General features: G+C 32.7%; 1 protein-coding gene across 2 annotated transcripts; it reads left to right on the top strand.

The window, feature by feature from the left end:
• The first annotated feature begins 236 nt into the window (after positions 1-236).
• LOC142333196 (uncharacterized) lies at positions 237-17000 on the top strand. 2 transcript variants are annotated; one of them, XM_075380168.1, is made up of 4 exons: positions 237-354; positions 7561-7716; positions 16023-16124; positions 16648-17000. In XM_075380168.1, exons 1-4 carry the CDS (start codon positions 277-279, stop codon positions 16816-16818), a joined length of 507 nt encoding a protein of 168 aa, XP_075236283.1. In that variant the 5' UTR covers positions 237-276; the 3' UTR covers positions 16819-17000. The 2 variants fall into 2 exon arrangements, with proteins under 2 accessions (XP_075236283.1, XP_075236282.1); XM_075380167.1 differs by having other exon boundaries at positions 16023-16184.
• The last annotated feature ends 4808 nt before the right edge of the window (positions 17001-21808 follow it).

Below are 21808 nucleotides of genomic sequence, written 5' to 3'. Positions count from 1 at the left end.
TATTATTATTATTTAATCAGGGAACAAAAAAAAATGTAATTCATGGCTAAAATTATTTATAGAATAAAATTTTATCGTTTTAATTGTAGTAGATAAAAAATCATGTTTCATAAAAATTGTACTTACATTTCAATGTATCAACGCAATCTATACAACAAAGGAAGTGGTAAATATTTCACAAACATGATTTTATTAAAAATAATTTTTTTTTTTACTGCTACCGTTTTTATTCACAACTACATTATAGTTCTCCATTATTATTAATAATAAAGAAAAATGAAGAGTTTAAACAAAATTATTCTTGTATATGTAATTTTACTTACTCCAATATTTTGTTTGTGGGTAGAAAATGCAGTAAGTATAATTATATTTTTTAAATTATGTATAAAAATTTAACAATTTCCCTTTAAAATTGAAAGGTTGAATCAGCCAGCAATATGAAAATCTTTAGATTTTTAAATAATTGTTTTTTTTATTGTTTGATAAACCTCATATGGTTGAAGAAATGTAATCGAAAGTTTGTTTTACTACTCCGGGACAAAGATTGGCGAAGATCATAAATTAATTTATTTTTTTTAAATATTCTATGCTGATAAATATGGGCAAAAAAATTATTTATAAAAGAATTTTTAAATATGTTCAAAATAGAATTACCGTTTTTTTTAAATCTGATAGGAACGCCACATGACTTCCTTGTACGCTTTTTAAATTACATATAAACATATTTTTTTAAGTGAAAAGTACATAAAATTTTATTTCATTAATAACTTCTGATATTTTTTCATTGTTATAATTAGGTTATTATTTATCGTAAAACTTTTTTTACAATCGGAGATTAATAATTACTAATAAATCAATATATTTAAATTAAAGAAAAAAGTTAAAAAAAAAGGAGATGAAGTCTGATTCGAATCGATGTGCCCCCCTTGTAAGATCCAAATATTTCATTAAATAAACTTTTATTTGGCTATAACTCTGGAACTAATGAAAGTACCACTTATGATACATCGTTGAAAGGCTGTCAATGAGGGCTTATTATTGCAGTTAAGAAAATGTCCAAATGGACATTTTTGGTTCAATCTATTTCAATCAAAAGGGGAATTACGTAACTAGACGTTACAACAGCCCCTAAATTCCCTAAAATTTCCAAAATTCAAAATTTCAACATCCTATGTATAATTTTTTTTGAGTTATGCAAGATACATACGTACAGATGTCACGCCAACACTATTCAAAATGGATTCAAGAATGTTCAAAATGGACATTTCCGTTGAAATCTGAAAAATAAATTTTTCGCTATCACAATACTTCGTACAAGGAAGTGAAAATGAATTCTTTTTTACTTTTTTACACGAAGTAAAAGAACTATTATGATGGCAAAAAATTTCAGATTTCAACGGAAATAACTATTTTGACCATCCCTGAATCCATTTTGACTAGTTTCGGCGTGACATCTGTACGTACCTATATATCTCGCATAACTCAAAAACGATTAGCAATAGGATGCTGAAATTTTGGATTTAGGACTGTTGTAACGTCTAGTTTTGTTCGTCCCTTTTTTATTGCAATCGACTGAACCAAAAGTGTCCAAAAAAGCCCAAAATCCAAAAATGTGGATTTTAAGCTAATTAATGAAATATTTGGATCTTACAAGGGGAAGGCATATTGGTTTGATTCCGACTTCATTTTTTTTTAACTTTATTTTTTAATTTAAATATATTTATTTATTAATAATTATTAACCTCTGATTGTAAAATACTTTTTACAATAAATAATAATTCAATAACAAAAAAAAACCCAAATATGTAATAAGAAATATATGTAATTTAATATGTGTAAAAGAAAGTCATGTGGTGTCCACATCAGTTTTTAATGTTAGTATAATAGCATCACAATTTCAAAAAAATGATTCAACTTCTTGAAAATTTTGGGACTCATTCAACAGGTGTTTTTTTTAAAGTGTAAAATATTCAGTAAAACTGATTCTAAATAAGTTTTCGCTAAGTTATAAATAAATAAATCGAAATTTTCAAACAATTTTTCGATATTTTTAAAAATTTGGGAGCTCCCTGATCAGGATAGGGGTATGAAGTTATTTTAATTACTATATTATTTTAAAAAATACGTTTTGAACAATAAAATTATGAAATTGTGAAAACAGTTTTTTTTTTGCATTAAATTAATAAATAAAATATATTTATAAATTATTCATAAGTGGGGGTAATAGATTAAAAAAAAACTTTTTAAAATTATTTTAAAGATATAATGATACAGACATAATTCGAAACAAATAAAGTTGCAATTTTATTGGAAGGGGTGAAAAGTTTTGGCTTATTTTTTTTTTTTCAAGCAATACTAAAGAATAAGGATAATCAAAGAATTAAATTTTTTGCATTTTAAATGCAATATGTATCTGACGAAATGATTGAAATTAAAAAAAAAAAAAACTTATTTTACCACTGATCGATAGTATAAGACCCAAGACCTAGCTCTGTGGTGCCTCACTAGAAACTTTAAACTATGAGAATCATTTATTATTAAAATAAGTTGAAAATCATCTGAAAAAAGTATTTCATGACTTTTCCGGCTATTAATAATAAAAAATTTAACTTCTTTGATCCAAAAACGAAAAAAAAAAATAATTATTTCTTTTACAGATGGGAAATAAAATTTAAGAAAAACTCATTTAAAAATATTTAGATATAGGTTAAGATAAACAAATTCTCATAAGAAAAATTTTCTCTAAATCTAACACGCAATTAAATACTGGTTAAAATAAGAAAAAATAATTTAAAAAAAAAATTTTTCTTCATTTTGATTCCGGGAAATATAACAGTAAAATGATTAGAAATTTCTTGGTAGATCTATAAATGAAATACAAACTTGCCATGAATTTTTCAAAATATTGAAAACGAAGGGAGATAGAGCAAAAGGACAAAAAACATATATATGAATTTTAATATATAGAGGTAATATTTTCAAATAAAAATTTTTCCATTATTTTATATTGTTGGTAAAAAATGTATATTGAGTTTCCCCTAAAAATCTGTAGAAAAAATCGAAATTGATCTTTTCGTGAGATATCCCCATTCATCCTTAACGAATTTTGAAAAAAAATATTATTATGATTAATGCCCCATTATAGAAATAATAGAGCCAAATTTTATGAAAGTCCTGTTTAGTCAATCCTGAGATGTGAGTCCAAAAAGCAGTGCGGTACACATATGTACAACATATAATGTGCACATACAAATGTACATATATATGTTTTTGTAGTCTAGATAACTAGTGGATCCTAAAGGTTAAAAATTTGCAAAAAAACCGATATCCCGTTTTTGACATGATCAACTTATACTTTTCTCTTTAACATTATTCTAGCTGTATTCGCCGGGAAAGTAAAATGCCATTTCAGACCGGAATTTCTTACAAAAAAAATTATATTTTTTACTTGATTTTATATATATATATATATATATATTAACTGTATTCCCATTACTTTAATTTATTAAAAATATTGACAAATATAATTCAAAAAGCATTTTTTTAAAATTCATAGCAAAATATTTATCCTGAAATTCAAGCGATAATGACAGTGTAATTATGGAATTCCAAACTACTTCTAGTCAGCCTGTCGTGGAGCTGCCGTTCGTCTGTGTTTACACAGATGGGTGGTGGTGTTGAAGCGGGGGGAACCGGTAATCCCTGAGCAAGCGACGAGTAGTACCAGTATCCTAACTGAGGTGCCCAGTGATATACAAGTATGTAAGCATCAATTTCAATGTGAGTACAGTTGCAGTTCTAGATCGTAATGCAGTTGTCAGAAGTTTAATCAATAGAGTGGGTGGTGGGGGGCAGCCCTCAGTGGAGCCGTCGTCTGTCCGTGCTTGCGCGGGTAGACGGCGGTGGTGAAGCTGTGGGATTCCTGGGCCTCCCTGCTTTGGCACCCCCGGGGTTGTACTATACCTAATTGCAAAACCGGTACCGGATGGAGAGGAACGGTGAAGTAGGAGTTTTGGTCGGTAGGGCGCGGGCACACATATGCTCTTAATAATATCTAGCTGAACCCGTGCGAGTCCGACACTCTCCCACCAGAGGTGAGGGGGTACGTAAATGGTATTTCTCCACAATACCAATAGCAAAAAAAAAAGAAGAAAAACCTACTTCTAGTCAGTGGAAAACCGTACCTATCCCGAGAAAACAAACTGCAGTTCATAATCCTATCAATGATGGATTATCCGTATCAAACAGATTTAGTGGCCTTCCATTAGAGGATACGAATATTATAAACCAAACGGAACTCGTCAAACCCCCGCCTATTGTACTTTACGGGATAAATAATGTGATAAGCTAAGGATATACGAACTGTTAGAAACTGTCGTGTGTAAGGAGGATTACAACATTCGATTGGTAGGAAGTAACGACTTAGAATAATCTCTAAAGATATCGAAGCGAACAATAAAATCATACTGGAGAACATGGTTTAATAGGCCATACCTTCACTAGAAAGGATCAACGAGCCATTCGTGTCGTGAATAGGAACCTACATCACTCGATTCCGCTGGAGATGACCAAGGAAGAAACCGAAGGCCACGGGCATCGGGTGAAGGACTTAATAAATGCACGCCCCAGAATAACTACAGAACCTATATTCAGTTTTTTCGTGAGCCGCAAGAGAACAATAAAAGTATATTTAAGTTAAAATATATTGCGAATTCCAGCGTGTTGTTTGAAACACCGTGGAAATCAACAGGCTTCGTGGAACGCATGAGGTGCCAACAGTACGGGCACACCAAAAACAATTGCATGAGACTCTTCCGCTGTGAAAAGGCCATCGAACAGCTGATTGTTACAGGAAGGACAGGAACACTCCTGCAACCTGTGCTTTATGTCAATCCGGCCATCCGGTAAACTATTGAGGTTGCAGAGTGCACCAAGAAATATTAGAGAGGATACAAAGGCAAAAAAGTAAAAATAAAAATATCTTTTAATTGTATTGAAATACGAAGAATATTTTATCCAAAATTTGTAATAACTCCTAAGTGAGAGAGAGATACTGAGATATCCCTCCGTCAGAGATAATCATGTTTGTTTGTAGTATCTTACATTTAGCAAAAAGACCGGCTTTTCGTTTCCAACGCCCTAATATTTCGCAGTTAGAAACGCAATGATTTTCAGAGTACAAGTTTGGATTAACGAACGATACACTAAACATAAGCATTAAATTTCAATTCACTCACCATTGTTACTCACTGCATAAGCGTATACGAAAAGTAAATCAATAAAAATTCAATATACCTTTAAATTGAGGGTAACTTCTTTGCTATTAACATTAAATTGAGCGTACTAAATGAAGCGTAACTCAGGAACGACTTGAGCAATCTTATGAAATTTTCACACGCACATCAGATAGACTACTACAGTATATCTACATTTCAATCAAATTAATCAAGTCGTTTTGGAGATTTCTGAGCCACAATTTTACGCACAGGTCTCTCTCTCTCTCTCTCTCTCTCTCTCTCTCTCTCTCTCTCTCTCTCTCTCTCTCTCTCTGTGTGTGTGTGTGTGTTTGCGCGCGCGTGTGTATGTGTAGTTTACATTTTACGTGAATGATATTTTCAAAATCTTCATACAACAAAACGAAAAGAAAAATCAATTTCACCCCCAAATCGCAACGTGCGACCGAATATACCATAATTTTCTTCGAAAGTTGGTAAAAGAAACAAATTAGTATTGTTATTATCATTTAATATCAAGATAGAAAAAAATGTAATTCATAACCTCAGTTTTTAGTTGATTAAAATTTTTATCTTTTTAATTAAATAGATATAAATTAATGAAATATTGTTCCTATATTTCAATATATCAACAGCGATCAATCAATGAAAGGAAGTAATAAATATTTCACAACCATTCGTTTATTAAATGTAATTTTTTTTTACTGCAATTGTTTTATTCACAACTAGAGTATTATTCTCTATTAATATTAATACTGAATGAAATCGCTATTGAATAAAAAAAATGAAGTGTTTAAACAAAATTATTTTACATGTAATGTTATTTTTTTCAGTGTTTTGTTTATGGGTAGATGATGCATTAATTATTCTTTTTTTATTTTTAAACAGTCTATGTTATAATTTAATTTTAAAACTTTAATATTTAAATTTAAATTGAATGATTTAAATGTAAAATCAGCCAAAAATATGAAAATTTTTAAATTTGAAAATAAGCAGTGTTTTTCTTCAAAAAAGCCCTATATTACAACCTCATCTACTTAAAGCTTTTGGGAAAGAATATGTAATGGAAATTTTCCGGCACATGAAAAATACTAAGGATGTCTATGATTCATATCCGGATCCTTGCGGATAAAACGTTGAGATACTACCGTACCAATGTGTTGATGAAGATAATAAATTTCTGTAAATATTTTAAACTATTCTATGCTGATAAATATAAGCAAAAAAATTATCCCAAAATAAATTTTAAGTAAGTTTAAAATCGTACTGTTTTCGAAAAAGGAGTCATTCTTTTTAATATTTGCATCAATTAAAAAATAAACAATACCGAAAAATACGATGAGGACGAATGGTCTTCCTGATAATCAAAAAAGCCGGTAATGAACTGCATAAATTGCAATTCAGAAAGTGTTTGTGTTGGTTGTAAAGGCTTGTCATTTAAAGATGTATATACATATATATATATAATCCGTTCGCATTGTAACTTCTGTGGTTCCGATCAAAAAAGTTGTGACACGTAGTTTTCACAGACCTCTTTTGAAATTATTTTAACACCGTTAAGGGAGTTCTGCAGAGCCCGAAATAAATGATCATCTGACGATGCCAGGTCCGGACTATAAAGTGGATGCATTAAAACTCCCCAATCAAGTTCTCTCAATTTCTAACGGGTCGTTAAAATGTATGCGGTGTGGCATTGTCAACATCGTATACGACACCCTTACTGTTGACCAGTTCAGGCCGTTTCGTTTGAATTTGTATATGAATTCGCGCTAATTTTCGTACAGTATAGTATATTATTATCATGAATCATGATACACGATCCCTTTCCAATCCCAGTAATCGCACAATATAATCATACTGAGCGCCAATGTGGGCTTTGACACAGACTGTGCAGCTTTTCCTCGCTTCAACCACGATTTTTTTCACTTATTATCGTAGGTTATACACTTTTCATCACTCGCCGCTTAAGAAATGGATCGATTTCGTTATGTTTCAGAGATAGAAATTCGATCGAGTTAATTTTTCTGTTGCACCTAGACGTCGAAGTTGGTTTCTTGCCAGCTTTCGGCAAATGATTTAGCACTTTTTGGTGATGGATCTATAGGTCATTGACGATGTCACCACAGCATATATGTTGGTCTTCCTCAACTTTTGCCAGAATACGCTAACGCTACCACATGCGCAAAATGTCATTACTTTTTAGACTACTTATATATATATATATATATACACACACACACACACACACAAACATTTCATTTCTAGGTGAAACTAGAACAAAGTTTTGAATTCTGTAAAAATAATTTTAATTGTTTATTTATTTCAGCGCCCATTTGTGTTTCTCTTTAAGGGAATAACAAAGTGTAAAAATATGGGGCGAAATTCGGTCACATATGGAACTGAAATAAAGAAAATAAACAGCACCCATTACACATATTCAAGTAATGTTACTACTAATATTGAAATAAGTAATGAAACTCCGGTAAGTAAGAAAAAAAAAATAGAAATAATTATAGATATACGAGTGTATATACATGGTATACTTCATATCACAGTTAGGAAATAAAAACTGTGAATAACAATTTTATATTATACTTTTTTTTTTATTAAAAAATGGCAAAGATTTAGAATTTTTTTTATAAATTTTGTAAATTTCACGAATATATCCTTTTCTACAACATTTAGGAGATATTTACGTGAATCAGGCTCAATAAGTTAACTTTATCAATCAGAAAATATTCAACAAATACAAACAGATATTAAACAACAGTGGTTCAGAAAAATAAGAGGCAAACAAGATAGGATTGGACTTTTTTTTTTTTGTCTTCAGTCATTTGACTGGTTTGATGCAGCTCTCCAAGATTCCCTATCTAGTGCTAGTCGTTTCATTTCAGTATACCCTCTACATCCTACATCCCCAACAATTTGTTTTACATACTCCAAACGTGGCCTGCCTACACAATTTTTCCCTTCTACCTGTCCTTCCAATATTAAAGCGACTATTCCAGGATGCCTTAGTATGTGGCCTATAAGTCTGTCTCTTCTTTTAACTATATTTTTCCAAATGCTTCTTTCTTCATCTATTTGCCGCAATACCTCTTCATTTGTCACTTTATCCACCCATCTGATTTTTAACATTCTCCTATAGCACCACATTTCAAAAGCTTCTAATCTTTTCTTCTCAGATACTCCGATTGTCCAAGTTTCACTTCCATATAAAGCGACACTCCAAACATACACTTTCAAAAATCTTTTCCTGACATTTAAATTAATTTTTGATGTAAACAAATTATATTTCTTACTGAAGGCTCGTTTAGCTTGTGATATTCGGCATTTTATATCGCTCCTGCTTCGTCCATCTTTAGTAATTTTACTTCCCAAATAACAAATTTCTTCTACCTCCATAATCTTTGCTCCTCCTATTTTCACAATCAGCGGTCCATCTTTGTTATTTCTACTACATTTCATTACTTTTGTTTTGTTCTTGTTTATTTTCATGCGATAGTTCTTGCGTAGGACTTCATCTATGCCGTTCATTGTTTCTTCTAAATCCTTTTTACTCTCGGCTAGAATTACTATATCATCAGCAAATCGTAGCATCTTTATCTTTTCACCTTGTACTGTTACTCCGAATCTAAATTGTTCTTTAACATCATTAACTGCTAGTTCCATGTAAAGATTAAAAAGTAACGGAGATAGGGAACATCCTTGTCGGACTCCCTTTCCTATTAGGGCTTCTTTCTTATGTTCTTCAATTGTTATTGTTGCTGTTTGGTTCCTGTACATGTTAGCAATTGTTCTTCTATCTCTGTATTTGAACCCAAATTTTTTTAAAATGCTGAACATTTTATTCCAGTCTACGTTATCGAAAGCCTTTTCTAGGTCTATAAACGCCAAGTATGTCGGTTTGTTTTTCTTTAATCTTCCTTCTACTATTAATCTGAGGCCTAAAATTGCTTCCCTTGTCCCTATACTTTTCCTGAAACCAAATTGGTCTTCTCCTAACACTTCTTCCACTCTCCTCTCAATTCTTCTGTATAAAATTCTAGTTAAGATTTTTGATGCATGACTAGTTAAACTAATTGTTCTGAATTCTTCACATTTATCTGCCCCTGCTTTCTTTGGTATCATAACTATAACACTTTTTTGAAGTCTGATGGAAATTCCCCATTTTCATAAATATTACACACCAGTTTGTATAATCTATCAATCGCTTCCTCACCTGCACTGCGCAGTAATTCTACAGGTATTCCGTCTATTCCAGGAGCCTTTCTGCCATTTAAATCTTTTAATGCTCTCTTAAATTCAGATCTCAGTATTGTTTCTCCCATTTCATCCTCCTCAACTTCCTCTTCTTCCTCTACAACACCATTTTCTAATTCATTTCCTCCGTATAACTCTTCAATATATTCCACCCATCTATCAACTTTACCTTTAGTATTATATATTGGTGTACCATCTTTGTTTAACACATTATTAGATTTTAATTTATGTACCCCAAAATTTTCCTTAACTTTCCTGTATGCTCCGTCTATTTTACCAATGTTCATTTCTTTTTCCACTTCTGAACACTTTTCTTTAATCCACTCTTCTTTCACCAGTTTGCACTTCCTGTTTATAGCATTTCTTAATTGCCGATAGTTCCTTTTACTTTCTTCATCACTAGCATTCTTATATTTTCTACGTTCATCCATCAGCTGCAATATATCGTCTGAAACCCAAGGTTTTCTACCGGTTCTCTTTATTCCGCCTAAGTTTGCTTCTGCTGATTTAAGAATTTCCTTTTTAACATTCTCCCATTCTTCTTCTACATTTTCTACCTTATCTTTTTTACTCAGACCTCTTGCGATGTCCTTCTCAAAAATCTTCTTTACCTCCTCTTCCTCAAGCTTCTCTAAATTCCACCGATTCATCTGACACCTTTACTTCAGGTTTTTAAACCCCAATCTACATTTCATTATCACCAAATTATGGTCGCTATCAATGTCTGCTCCAGGGTAAGTTTTGCAGTCAACGAGTTGATTTCTAAATCTTTGCTTAACCATGATATAATCTATCTGATACCTTCCAGTATCGCCTGCCTTTTTCCAAGTGTATATTCTTCTATTATGATTTTTAAATTGGGTGTTGGCAATTACTAAATTATACTTCGTGCAAAATTCTATAAGTCGGTCCCCTCTTTCATTCCTTTTGCCCAGCCCGTATTCACCCACTATATTTCCTTCCTTGCCTTTTCCAATGCTTGCATTCCAATCTCCAACTATTATTAAATTTTCATCTCCTTTTACGCGTTTAATTGCTTCATCAATCTCTTCGTATACACACTCTACCTCATCATCATCATGGGCGCTTGTAGGCATATAGACGTTAACAATCGTTGTCGGTTTAGGTTTTGATTTTATCCTTATTACAATGATTCTATCGCTATGCGTTTTGAAATACTCCACTCTCCTCCCTATCTTCTTGTTCATCACGAAACCTACTCCTGCCTGCCCATTATTTGACGCTGAGTTAATTACTCTAAAATCACCTGACCAAAAGTCGCCTTCCTCTTCCCACCGAACCTCACTAATTCCTACTATATCCACATTTGTCCTACCCATTTCCCTTTTTAAATTTTCTAGCCTACCAACCTTTTTCAAGCTTCTAACATTCCACGCTCCGACTCGTAGAATGTTATTTTTTAATTTTCTGGTGACCCCTTCCTTAGTAGTCCCCACCCGGAGATCCGAACGGGGGACTATTTTACCTCCGGAATATTTTACCAAGGAAGGCGCCTCCATTATTGCTATGTGAAAATGCAGAGAGCCACATTTTCTTGGAAAAAAAGCAGCTGTAGTTTTCCATTGCTTTCAGCTGCGCAGTACTCAGAGGACTGAGTGATGTTGATACGGCCGTTTAAGTCGTCCTGACTCACGCCCCTAACAACTACTGAAAGAGCTGCTGCCCTCTTTCAGGAATCATTCCTTAGTCTGGCTCTCAACAGATACCTCTCCGATATGGTTGCACCTTCGGTCCAGCTACTCTGTATCCCTGAGCACTCAAGCCCCCTCACCAACGGCAAGGTCTCATGATTCATAGAGGAGGAGGATTGGACTAATAAGAGATATAGATAGTGAAAGTAAAAGGAAAAATAGAAAGAGGTGAATTTGTGTTTTATAAATAAATAAAAAATCTTCAATCATCACAAAAGGTAAAGAGAGAAAATAAAAAGATGGCATAGAGGACGATCCATTTCTACAACCGTCTTTTAACATCGATGAAAGATGGCTTTGTTGAATATTTCTCTGTCTAACTAGGAAATTTCGATTTGAATGACCTAAAAGATCTTACTCGCAGCTAGATTACACTCAAAGGAATAGATTTTGAGATCAGTGTTTCTCAACTTTTTTAAGTCCACTAACCAGTAAAATATCTAAAAAGGTTTTACAGACCGTTAAGTTATATAGACCTCTTTTTTTTACCTCTGTGGGTATAATAAATCTAAAAGCATGTTTTGAATAGATATAAATAATGATAAGTTAAAAGTAAATTAAAACTGAATTAGTGAACAACGATTTATCATTGAGAAAATATCGTGACATATATGTTACTTATTTTTAATCAGAAGATTGAGATTATTGGTCCTTGCAGTGTTAATGGATATTTGGGTCAATTTAATTATTAATTGTTTTCTTTGTATAATGTTCAACTTAATTCTACCTTTGGAAAATGTGTTTCATCATTATGAACTACAAGTTAAGAAACGCGGTTCTATAGGATTAACAGATCACAAAATCACAACCATCATCAAACACCATCAAAGTAGCTGTTAAATAAAATTTTTAAAAAAATCAAATAAAGTAAATCGCATTAAAGATAAATAGTTATAACCGATAGAAAAATGCCTAACAAATAATAAGAACTTGTGTTTAAATTGCTATATTTTGTGTTAATTAAACGACCGACTGAAAAGTTGAGACTTAAACTGCTTTAAAGAATTTTTTTCTTCGTAATTTGTTTAACTATGTCCTGTAATTTATTTATCTGTATTTACATATACATACATACTAGCCAGTCTGCCTGAAACCCTCATGGTTATCGTTATTCTCATAGTTATAAGAATAGTACTAATAAATACTGCGTACGTATACCAAATTTTAGTAATTTGTGAAGTATTAAAAACTCTGTGTTATAGGGTTGTATACCTCTTTGAACCTCGGTAGGGGATGATTTTTGGAACAGTTTAATTTAATTTTTCTTTTGATAATGTAATCAAAAGGCCTGCCAAACTTGAGGAGATGATGGAGAACTAGTATTCGGTTTACAGGGCTGTAACACCTTTACCCCCATTTAGGCGATGAATATAGGGATTTTCTGTAATTTTAATTGGAAATCTTGTACTTAATACATGTAGCAAATTTTTTCTACATCATTTTTTGAAAATTTGGAGAGAATTAATAATCCCGTCTGTAGGGATGTAACCCCTTTTCAACCACTTAAGAGGATTAATTTGAAAAAGTACTTAGGGGGGTTATACCACTACATTAAGTTACAACTAGAATTGCAAGTTGTTAGATCTAGAGGTGTAGGCTCTGCTTTGATGAATATGTGAATCACTGAAGGGAAATTAGCTTCCCTTAGTATAACATATAAATATGTTATACTAAATATCTCATATCATCACTGTCACGGCTTCACACGCCCTATATTGTAACATCCGTTTTGCGAAGATTACACACCCCAGAATTCAACATAATCTTCATTTATTACCGAGAGACTCAAAGAATAATAAATTTTGTTGTTACTTTCTTTTAACCGTTTAAACTTCAAATTTTTCAAAAAATCCTTTTTTAGTGCCCAGTTACACCATAAAAAAAAACGTGTATTCAAATTTTCATCAATTTATCTTCAGAAGTTTTTTCTTGGCGTATATTAAAATTCAGTCAGAACATGTTCTTTTATATACCGAATTTTTCAAGATTGTTACCATCAAATGGCAGATAGGTTCCTGGTCATGAAATGTTCTTTTTGCCAAGTACTTGATGAAATTCATCGGGTACCTGGCAAGAGAACGGATTGCCGAAGAATTTAGGGTACCGCCTGGTCTTTCCTATGTCGTGGTTTGTTGTTCTGGTGTTATGAGGTTTGATGTTTTTGTAGTGTTATTTATTTAGTTTTATTTTTGAGTTAATTTTAATTTTTTTTGTTTTGTGTTATGTTATGGTTGCGTGTTGAACTCAACTTCTAAACTTGTTTAAGAATCGACATAGATGTGTTTTGTTTTAACGAGTTGATTTCCTGGTTGTACACCGATAGGAATATCACATGTGGTATTCGCATCGGTGGCATCCTGACTGAGGTAAGAACAAGGCTGGTCTTCAGAACCCCGGCAAAAGCAAATGCCTTTTGCTTTTGCCGGGATTCTGAAGATGACCTCCGGTAAAGCCCATAAGGACTAGGTACGGAAGGGGTGTCGTGGCGACCGAAACTGCCACATGGAAGGTGTCTTCTCCTACGGGGGTCAGGATGGTCATGAAATATGTATATAAATGAAAGTTCCCATATACATATCGTTTACATTTTGATTATCGAAAAGGTAAGCAATCACAGCTAACACATAATAAACATAAACAGGCGTAAAAACTAGTCCTAATTAAGGGCTAAAGTGCAATATCTTATATGTTTAGTGCGTGGTTAATAGATAGATGATAAATATTCATCCCAATTGAGTGGTAACGTAATTTTGAAACACCACCTGTATATATATATATATATATATATATATATATATATAGAGGAGTATAAAAAATGTACTCACTGTTTGTAATTAAATAATATCTAAACAAAAGGCTTACTTTCACTAATCTAATGTGTAGTGTAGTATAAGGTATTTTATTTGTCGTAGTAGACGGAGCTGGCAATTAATGCCAGCTGGCGCTGATGGTTGGTGGTAGAACGAGGCAGTCATATTAGCCAGTGCAGCATTAGACAGTCGAATAGCAACAATGGTTGAGGTTTGCTTATCGTTTGTTGAACGCAAGGCTGTACTGAAGTGATACTGGAAGTTCAAGAACATTCACGAGGTACAACGGCAGTGAGAGAGAGAGTTTAAACATGTGCACAAAAAAAGATCCGCCGACCACGAACAATTATAGTCCGGCATCTAGTTCTGTGGTGTTGCAGCATTTCACCCGATCACCGAAAAAATTAATGAACCAGGGAGCGTGCGAAAGTGGAGTGAGCCGATCAAGTGTAAGTCGCATTCTGAATAGTGCAAAATAGAAAGTGTACATTGTAAGACACACGATGAATGAGGTCGTCTTAGATCGAAGGATGGAGTACTGTGAATGGTTTCAGTACATGGTTGGCGAGGATAATAAATTTCAAAGAAGTTTGTGTGGACTGGTGAGGCGCAATTCAAACTTAATGATACTGTAAATCTCCACAATTGTGTCTTTGGGCTTCTGAAAATCCTCCCGCTCATTTGGGCAGGTAAGTGAATCTACCGGGGGTTGCTGTGTGATGTTGTCTATCAGTGCGTGGTTTGATTGGTTCCTTGTAGAGTCAAGGCTTTTACCTGTCATCCAAAACCTGTATGGTGATAAACTTTCTATGTGCAACAAGACGGAGCCCTACCTCACTACCATCGAGATGTCAGGTGGTATCTCAATAAAACTCTACCCCGACGGTACGTAGGTCGAAGAGGTGCTGTTGAGTACCGACCTCGGTCTCCTGATTTAACACCTCAGGGGGACCGTCAAGAATGTTGTGTATCGACAAAAACCAGCAAAAATCGATGAGTTACGTGAAAAAATCGTAGATTCATGTGCTTCCATTACGCCAGATTCACTAACCGTAGTTCGGTGCCATAGGCGTTATATAGAAGCTGCTGGTGGTCATTTTAACCACCACATATGCCTCAGTGCCTCAGTGCATTTTAACCACCTTCTCTCAGTGCCAAAAATCACGTCAAGTCAAATTTGTCAAGAGATATGGACTAGCAAACAGTGAGCACATTTGCTGGACTTCTCTTTATACACGCGCGCACGCACACACACACACACACACACACACACACACACACACACACACACACACACACATATATATATATATATTTATAATAGACTGATTTTTTTAAAAAAAGTTGTTATTCTTTTACATGCATTCATTCATGAAGATGTGACAGTTTTTTTTATTATGTTCGCATTTTGCTCTTGCCAACCAAAATTTAATGGATTAGAGGATTTTTAGAAACTGGAATTAAAGGTAAAACTGATTTTTTTTAAGGAATTATATACGCAGTATATAGTATAATATTATCGTACCTAATACATCTTTGGTTTAGTATTAAAATGTATTTCATTTCTACAAAGTCCTACTAAAGTCTCTAGCAGAATTCATTAAGCATATTTCAGCTCCATTTTCCGTGAAAACATGTTTCTATTATTAATGGTTATGGTAAAATAGTTGACCGTATTAACAAACTACGCACTATTGATAACTTGAAAGCAAATATTTGACACGTTGTTATAGAAATTCAAGCTAATTTGTGTAAAAGTGTTACGCAACATTTTGTTGATAGACTTGGCTATGTCAAGCAAAGCCGCAGAGGCTTTGCTTGACATAGCCATAATACGATATTGTTTTTCGAACATAATGTAATTTTCTAAGCTACAAAATAAAGAAAAAATTGTTTGATATTACACAAACATATTTTATTTTGCAATGATAAAGGAAGATATATATTAGTTTATTTATTAACTGAAAAACTCTCGTTTTCTATTTCCTTTTTTGGAGTTGCAGGTGAGAGTTATTATTAAAATGAAACTTAAAGATTCAAACAAATGGAACAGTATACTAGAAGTGACAATGAAATCGTGTGATGGACTAGAAAGGTTTGGAAAAGTAATTATTACAGATATTTTCGCTTCTGCTGGTTTAGAATACAAATGTCCTATTAAAAAGGTAAGTATGCATTCATTTAATCGGTGGTACGGACATTTTAAATATTTTCTGTTAATATTTTAAACTATTTGAAATATCCAATCACCTGTATTACCTATTTAATGTATTTTAGTACTTGTCTTCGCTTAGAAGGTTTACTTCTACATCTATTTGCAACAAAATAAAAATTTGGTACTCCAATAACATCTGGCAGAGAAGACTACACTCTTATTTTCACATGAAAAACTGCCTGAATGTAAAATTCTCTTAGCAAAAACCGCTAACATAATTATTCACGATCCGAAACGATCATTAAAATTATTATAGGACATTTCGAATGATGTTGTGTAGTGGTGAAAGATTTGTTTGTTCTTTTTCCCTAACTTCATGAAAACATAACTAAAAATAATTAATAAATCTGATTTATCATCAATTGTATAAATAAATTATGTAATAAAACATATATTTGTGATTTTATTTTCAGAGAACCTACATGATAAAAAATTATGAAATAGATTTCAGTCAGATTAAAACAATCCCAGTACTTCCATATGGAGAAATGACAGCAGAAATATTATTATTTTCTTTAAAAAGAAAACGAAAAGTATTGGAAACGTGCATCAAGATTGAGGGCGAAATCGCGCCAAAAGAATAAAAAAATATCGATTACGATGAATTCCCGTAAAACTTGATAAATGAATAATTATATTATATGTAATTATGATAAGTTTTCTGAAGATTTTAAAAAGCTTTTCTTACAAAAATTTTAGTTTATATCTTTAAATAAAAGTTAAAATTGTTTATTTTATCTGCCTACATTTTTTTTTTTGTTTTGTATGCACTTATTTATGAACATGTAATTTGTACTATCTATTTATTAAAAATGTAATTGCAAGATTTGAGAGTTAATTATTTTATTAAAAAAAAAAATTAATTATTATTATACTCGGTTTTTTTTAAAGATAAATATAGGATAATATAAATACATATATATATATATATATATATATATATATATATATATATAAATATAATGTATATAAAAATAACATTCTACGAGTCGAAGCGTGGAATGTTAGAATCTTAAAAAGGGAAATGGGTAGGGTAAATGTGGATATAGTAGGAATTAATGAGGTTCGGTGGGAAGAGGAAGGCGACTTTTGGACAGGTGACTTTAGAGTAATTAACTCAGCGTCAAATAATGGGCAGGCAGGAGTAGGTTTCGTGATGAACAAGAAGAAAGGGAGGAGAGTGGAGTATTTCAAGACGCATAGCGATAGAGTCATTGTAATAAGGATAAAATCAAAACCTAAACCGACATCGATTGTTAACGTCTATATGCCTACAAGCGCCCATGATGATGATGAGGTAGAATGTGTATACGAAGAGATTGATGAAGCAATTAAACACGTAAAAGGAGATGAAAATTTAATAATAGTTGGAGATTGGAATGCAAGCATTGGAAAAGGCAAGGAAGGAAATATAGTGGGTGAATACGGGCTGGGCAAAAGGAATGAAAGAGGGGACCGACTTATAGAGTTTTGCACGAAGTATAATTTAGTAATTGCCAACACCCAATTAAAAATCATAATAGAAGAATATACACTTGGAAAAAGGCAGGCGATACTGCAAGGTATCAGATAGATTATATCATGGTTAAGCAAAGATTTAGGAATCAACTCGTTGACTGCAAAACTTACCCTGGAGCAGACATTGATAGCGACCATAATTTGGTAATAATGAAATGTAGATTGGGGTTTAAAAACCTGAAGAAAAGGTGTCAGATGAATCGGTGGAATTTAGAGAAGCTTGAGGAAGAGGAGGTAAAGAAGATTTTTGAGGAGGACATCGCAAGAGGTCTGAGTAAAAAAAAAAGGTAGTAAATGTAGAAGAAGAATGGGAGAATGTTAAAAAGGAAATTCTTAAATCAGCAGAAGCAAACTTAGGCGGAATAAAGAGAACTGGTAGAAAACCTTGGGTTTCAGACGATATATTGCAGCTGATGGATGAACGTAGAAAATATAAGAATGCTAGTGATGAAGAAAGTAAAAGGAACGATCGGCAATTAAGAAATCCTATAAACAGGAAGTGCAAACTGGCGAAAGAAGAGTGGATTAAAGAAAAGTGTTCAGAAGTGGAAAGAGAAATGAACATTGGTAAAATAGACGGAGCATACAGAAAAGTTAAGGAAAATTTTCGGGTACTTAAATTAAAATCTAATAATGTGTTAAAGAAAGATGGTACACCAATATATAATATGAAAGGTAAAGTCGATAGATGGATGGAATATATTGAAGAGTTATACGGAGGAAATGAATTAGAAAATGGTGTTATAGAGGAAGAAGAGGAAGTTGAGGAGGATGAAATGGGAGAAACAATACTGAGATCTGAATTTAAGAGAGCATTAAAAGATTTAAATGGCAGAAAGGCTCCTGGAATAGACGGAATACCTGTAGAATTACTGCGCAGTGCAGGTGAGGAAGCGATTGATAGATTATACAAACTGGTGTGTAATATTTATGAAAAAGGGGAATTTCCGTCAGACTTCAAAAAAAGTGTTATAGTAATGATACCAAAGAAAGCAGGGGCAGATAAATGTGAAGAATACACAACAATTAGTTTAACTAGTCATGCATCAAAAATCTTAACTAGAATTCTATACAGAAGAATTGAGAGGAGAGTGGAGGAAGTGTTAGGAGAAGACCAATTTGGTTTCAGGAAAAGTATAGGGACAAGGGAAGCAATTTTAGGCCTCTGATTAATAGTAGAAGGAAGATTAAAGAAAAACAAACCAACATACTTGGCGTTTATAGACCTAGAAAAGGCATTCGATAACGTAGACTGGAATAAAATGTTCAGCATTTTAAAAAAATTAGGGTTCAAATACAGAGATATAAGAACAATTGCTAGCATGTACAGGAACCAAACAGCAACAGTAACAATTGAAGAACATAAGAAAGAAGCCGTAATAAGAAAGGGAATCCGACAAGGATGTTCCCTATCTCCGTTACTTTTTAATCTTTACATGGAACTAGCAGTTAATAATGTTAAAGAACAATTTAGATTCGGAGTAACAGTACAAGGTGAAAAGATAAAGATGCTACGATTTGCTGATGATATAGTAATTCTAGCCGAGAGTAAAAACGATTTAGAAGAAACAATGAACGGCATAGATGAAGTCCTACGCAAGAACTACCGCGTGAAAATAAACAAGAACAAAACAAAAGTAATGAAATGTAGTAGAAATAACAAAGATGGACCACTGAATGTGAAAATAGGAGAAGAAAAGATTATGGAGGTAGAAGGATTTTGTTATTTGGGAAGTAGAATTACTAAAGATGGACGAAGCAGGAGCGATATAAAATGCCGAATAGCACAAGCTAAACGAGCCTTCAGTAAGAAATATAATTTGTTTACATCAAAAATTAATTTAAATGTCAGGAAAAGATTTTTGAAAGTGTATGTTTGGAGTGTCGCTTTATATGGAAGTGAAACTTGGACGATCGGAGTATCTGAGAAGAAAAGATTAGAAGCTTTTGAAATGTGGTGCTATAGGAGAATATTAAAAATCAGATGGGTGGATAAAGTGACAAATGAAGATGTTTTGCGGCAAATAGATGAAGAAAGAAGCACTTGGAAAATACAGTTAAAAGAAGAGACAGACTTATAAGCCACATACTAAGGCATCCTGGAATAGTCGCTTTAATATTGGAAGGACAGGTAGAAGTGTAGGCAGGCCACGTTTGGAATATGTAAAACAAATTGTTAGGGATGTAGGATGTAGAGGGTATACTGAAATGAAACGACTAGCACTAGATAGGGAATCTTGGAGAGCTGCATCAAACCATTTAAATGACTGAAGACAAAAAAAAAATATATGAATATATATATATATGAGGATTTGACAATTGTCAAATCCTCATGAAGTATACATCAAAATTTAACATGATTTGTTTAATGTTCGGTGACCGTCTATAACAATTTTTCAGGAGCCTTATTACCAAAGTGGACATATCCATCATTTTCCTTTACTCAATTACTACTATTGTTTTGTTAATTGCTGATTCAATTACTAAATAATTTTTTTTTTCTTTTGAGGCCACATTGGACCACTTTAGTCATCCATATTTCAGTTCCTCTTGAATTTCCGTATTAGTCTGGTCTTTCGATTTTCCCAGTATTTCTTCATTTTATCGGATCGTTGCTTCCTGATCTTATCTGTGACTTCCACTTTGTTACGCCTTTCTAATTTTTTAACGTTGAATCTATTGTTCTGAAGTGCGTAGTTAATTTTCATTTTATCTCAGACCAATTTCTTGAAGATCTCTTTGGATTTCTCCAACATATTTTCCACAGATTTTTTTGTTAATATTCTTCCTTGTGACCAGTTGTTTTAGAATTCGGTTCTCAGAAATTCTTAATACGTGGAAAAACTGAGAAAACTTTCGTTTTTTCATTGTACTGAGTACTCAGTACCTGAGTACTTGTCGACTTGTTTTTAGACTGTTTTATTTGTAGCAATTCGCCAGACTCCATCCTTTTGATAACTTTATTTAAACAAGTTTTGCTAATTCGCCTTTCTGTTTTAAGTAATTGGTCCGTTTTACTTTCATTCTTAATCTGAAAGATAATCTCACAAGCATAAAGCGCCACCGGAAGAACTACTGTGATATAATGGTGAATTTTGGATTTTATTGAGAGACATTTTTTATTGTACTTTCTGTTCTATTTATTATTGTATGTTTGTCAAGTTAGACTTTGTGCTGTTGTAATTTTAGTTATTCTATTTTGCCATGATTGTTTTTCCTTGATCTGCAATGAATGATTTCACCTAACTATTTGAATTGTTCAACTATTTTTTTTTATCGTTAGATAAAATAATATTTTATCTATCTTTACAGAATTTTTTTTTCAACCTGTCTTATGTTATTATAGTTGTACCTCTAACTGTGTTTTAGTTGGTGCAATCAATTATTTCAATCGTGTACACTAAATTTGGTGTGCTTGTCAGAGTGAATTATTTTCATTCGGCATGGGTTTGATCGACTTAATCCTTGAGGTGCCAGGTAAATAATATGTTGCTCGTTTTTTAAAAGAGAAAAATATTTTAACTATTCTAATTTTTCCATACAATATCATAAAATAGTCTTTCTTTAAGCGATAGATTAGATAAATTGGGATTTACATGACGAATTTTCGAAATTCTGCTCGTTTAAGATAAGTATAGAGTCGCAATCCGTAAACTGATTGCTGAATTTTTTAATTTTTTTGTATGAATTAAGTAAAGAATATACTTTTTTTCTTTTTTAACAAAGTATTTTGAAGACGTAGTGCCGTTGTTAACTGATTGGAAAAAGAGTTGTAGGGGAAGCGTGTGCGGACATGTTACTCCGTAAAGCCATTAATACAAAGCGGAAATGATCTAAACGTGAAAATAGATCAATCTTTTTTTACAAGAAAAAAATACAATGTAGGAGTGGTTTACAGGACGAACGCGTGTCTGCAAAAATTTGAAAAAAATCTGATGTGAATACCACATGATTCCCTTGTTCGCCTATTATATATACACATTTTTAAAAGAATTATACTCAACTTAATAACACTATGAGAATGATTGCCGGTGTTATCAGGTCTACTCCTATGGA

The sequence above is a fragment of the Lycorma delicatula genome, chromosome 12, assembly GCF_047948215.1.
Source record: "Lycorma delicatula isolate Av1 chromosome 12, ASM4794821v1, whole genome shotgun sequence".
Taxonomy (NCBI): domain Eukaryota; kingdom Metazoa; phylum Arthropoda; class Insecta; order Hemiptera; family Fulgoridae; genus Lycorma; species Lycorma delicatula.
Note: the sequence above shows the minus strand (reverse complement) of the source record. Positions and strands in the feature narration are given on the sequence as shown.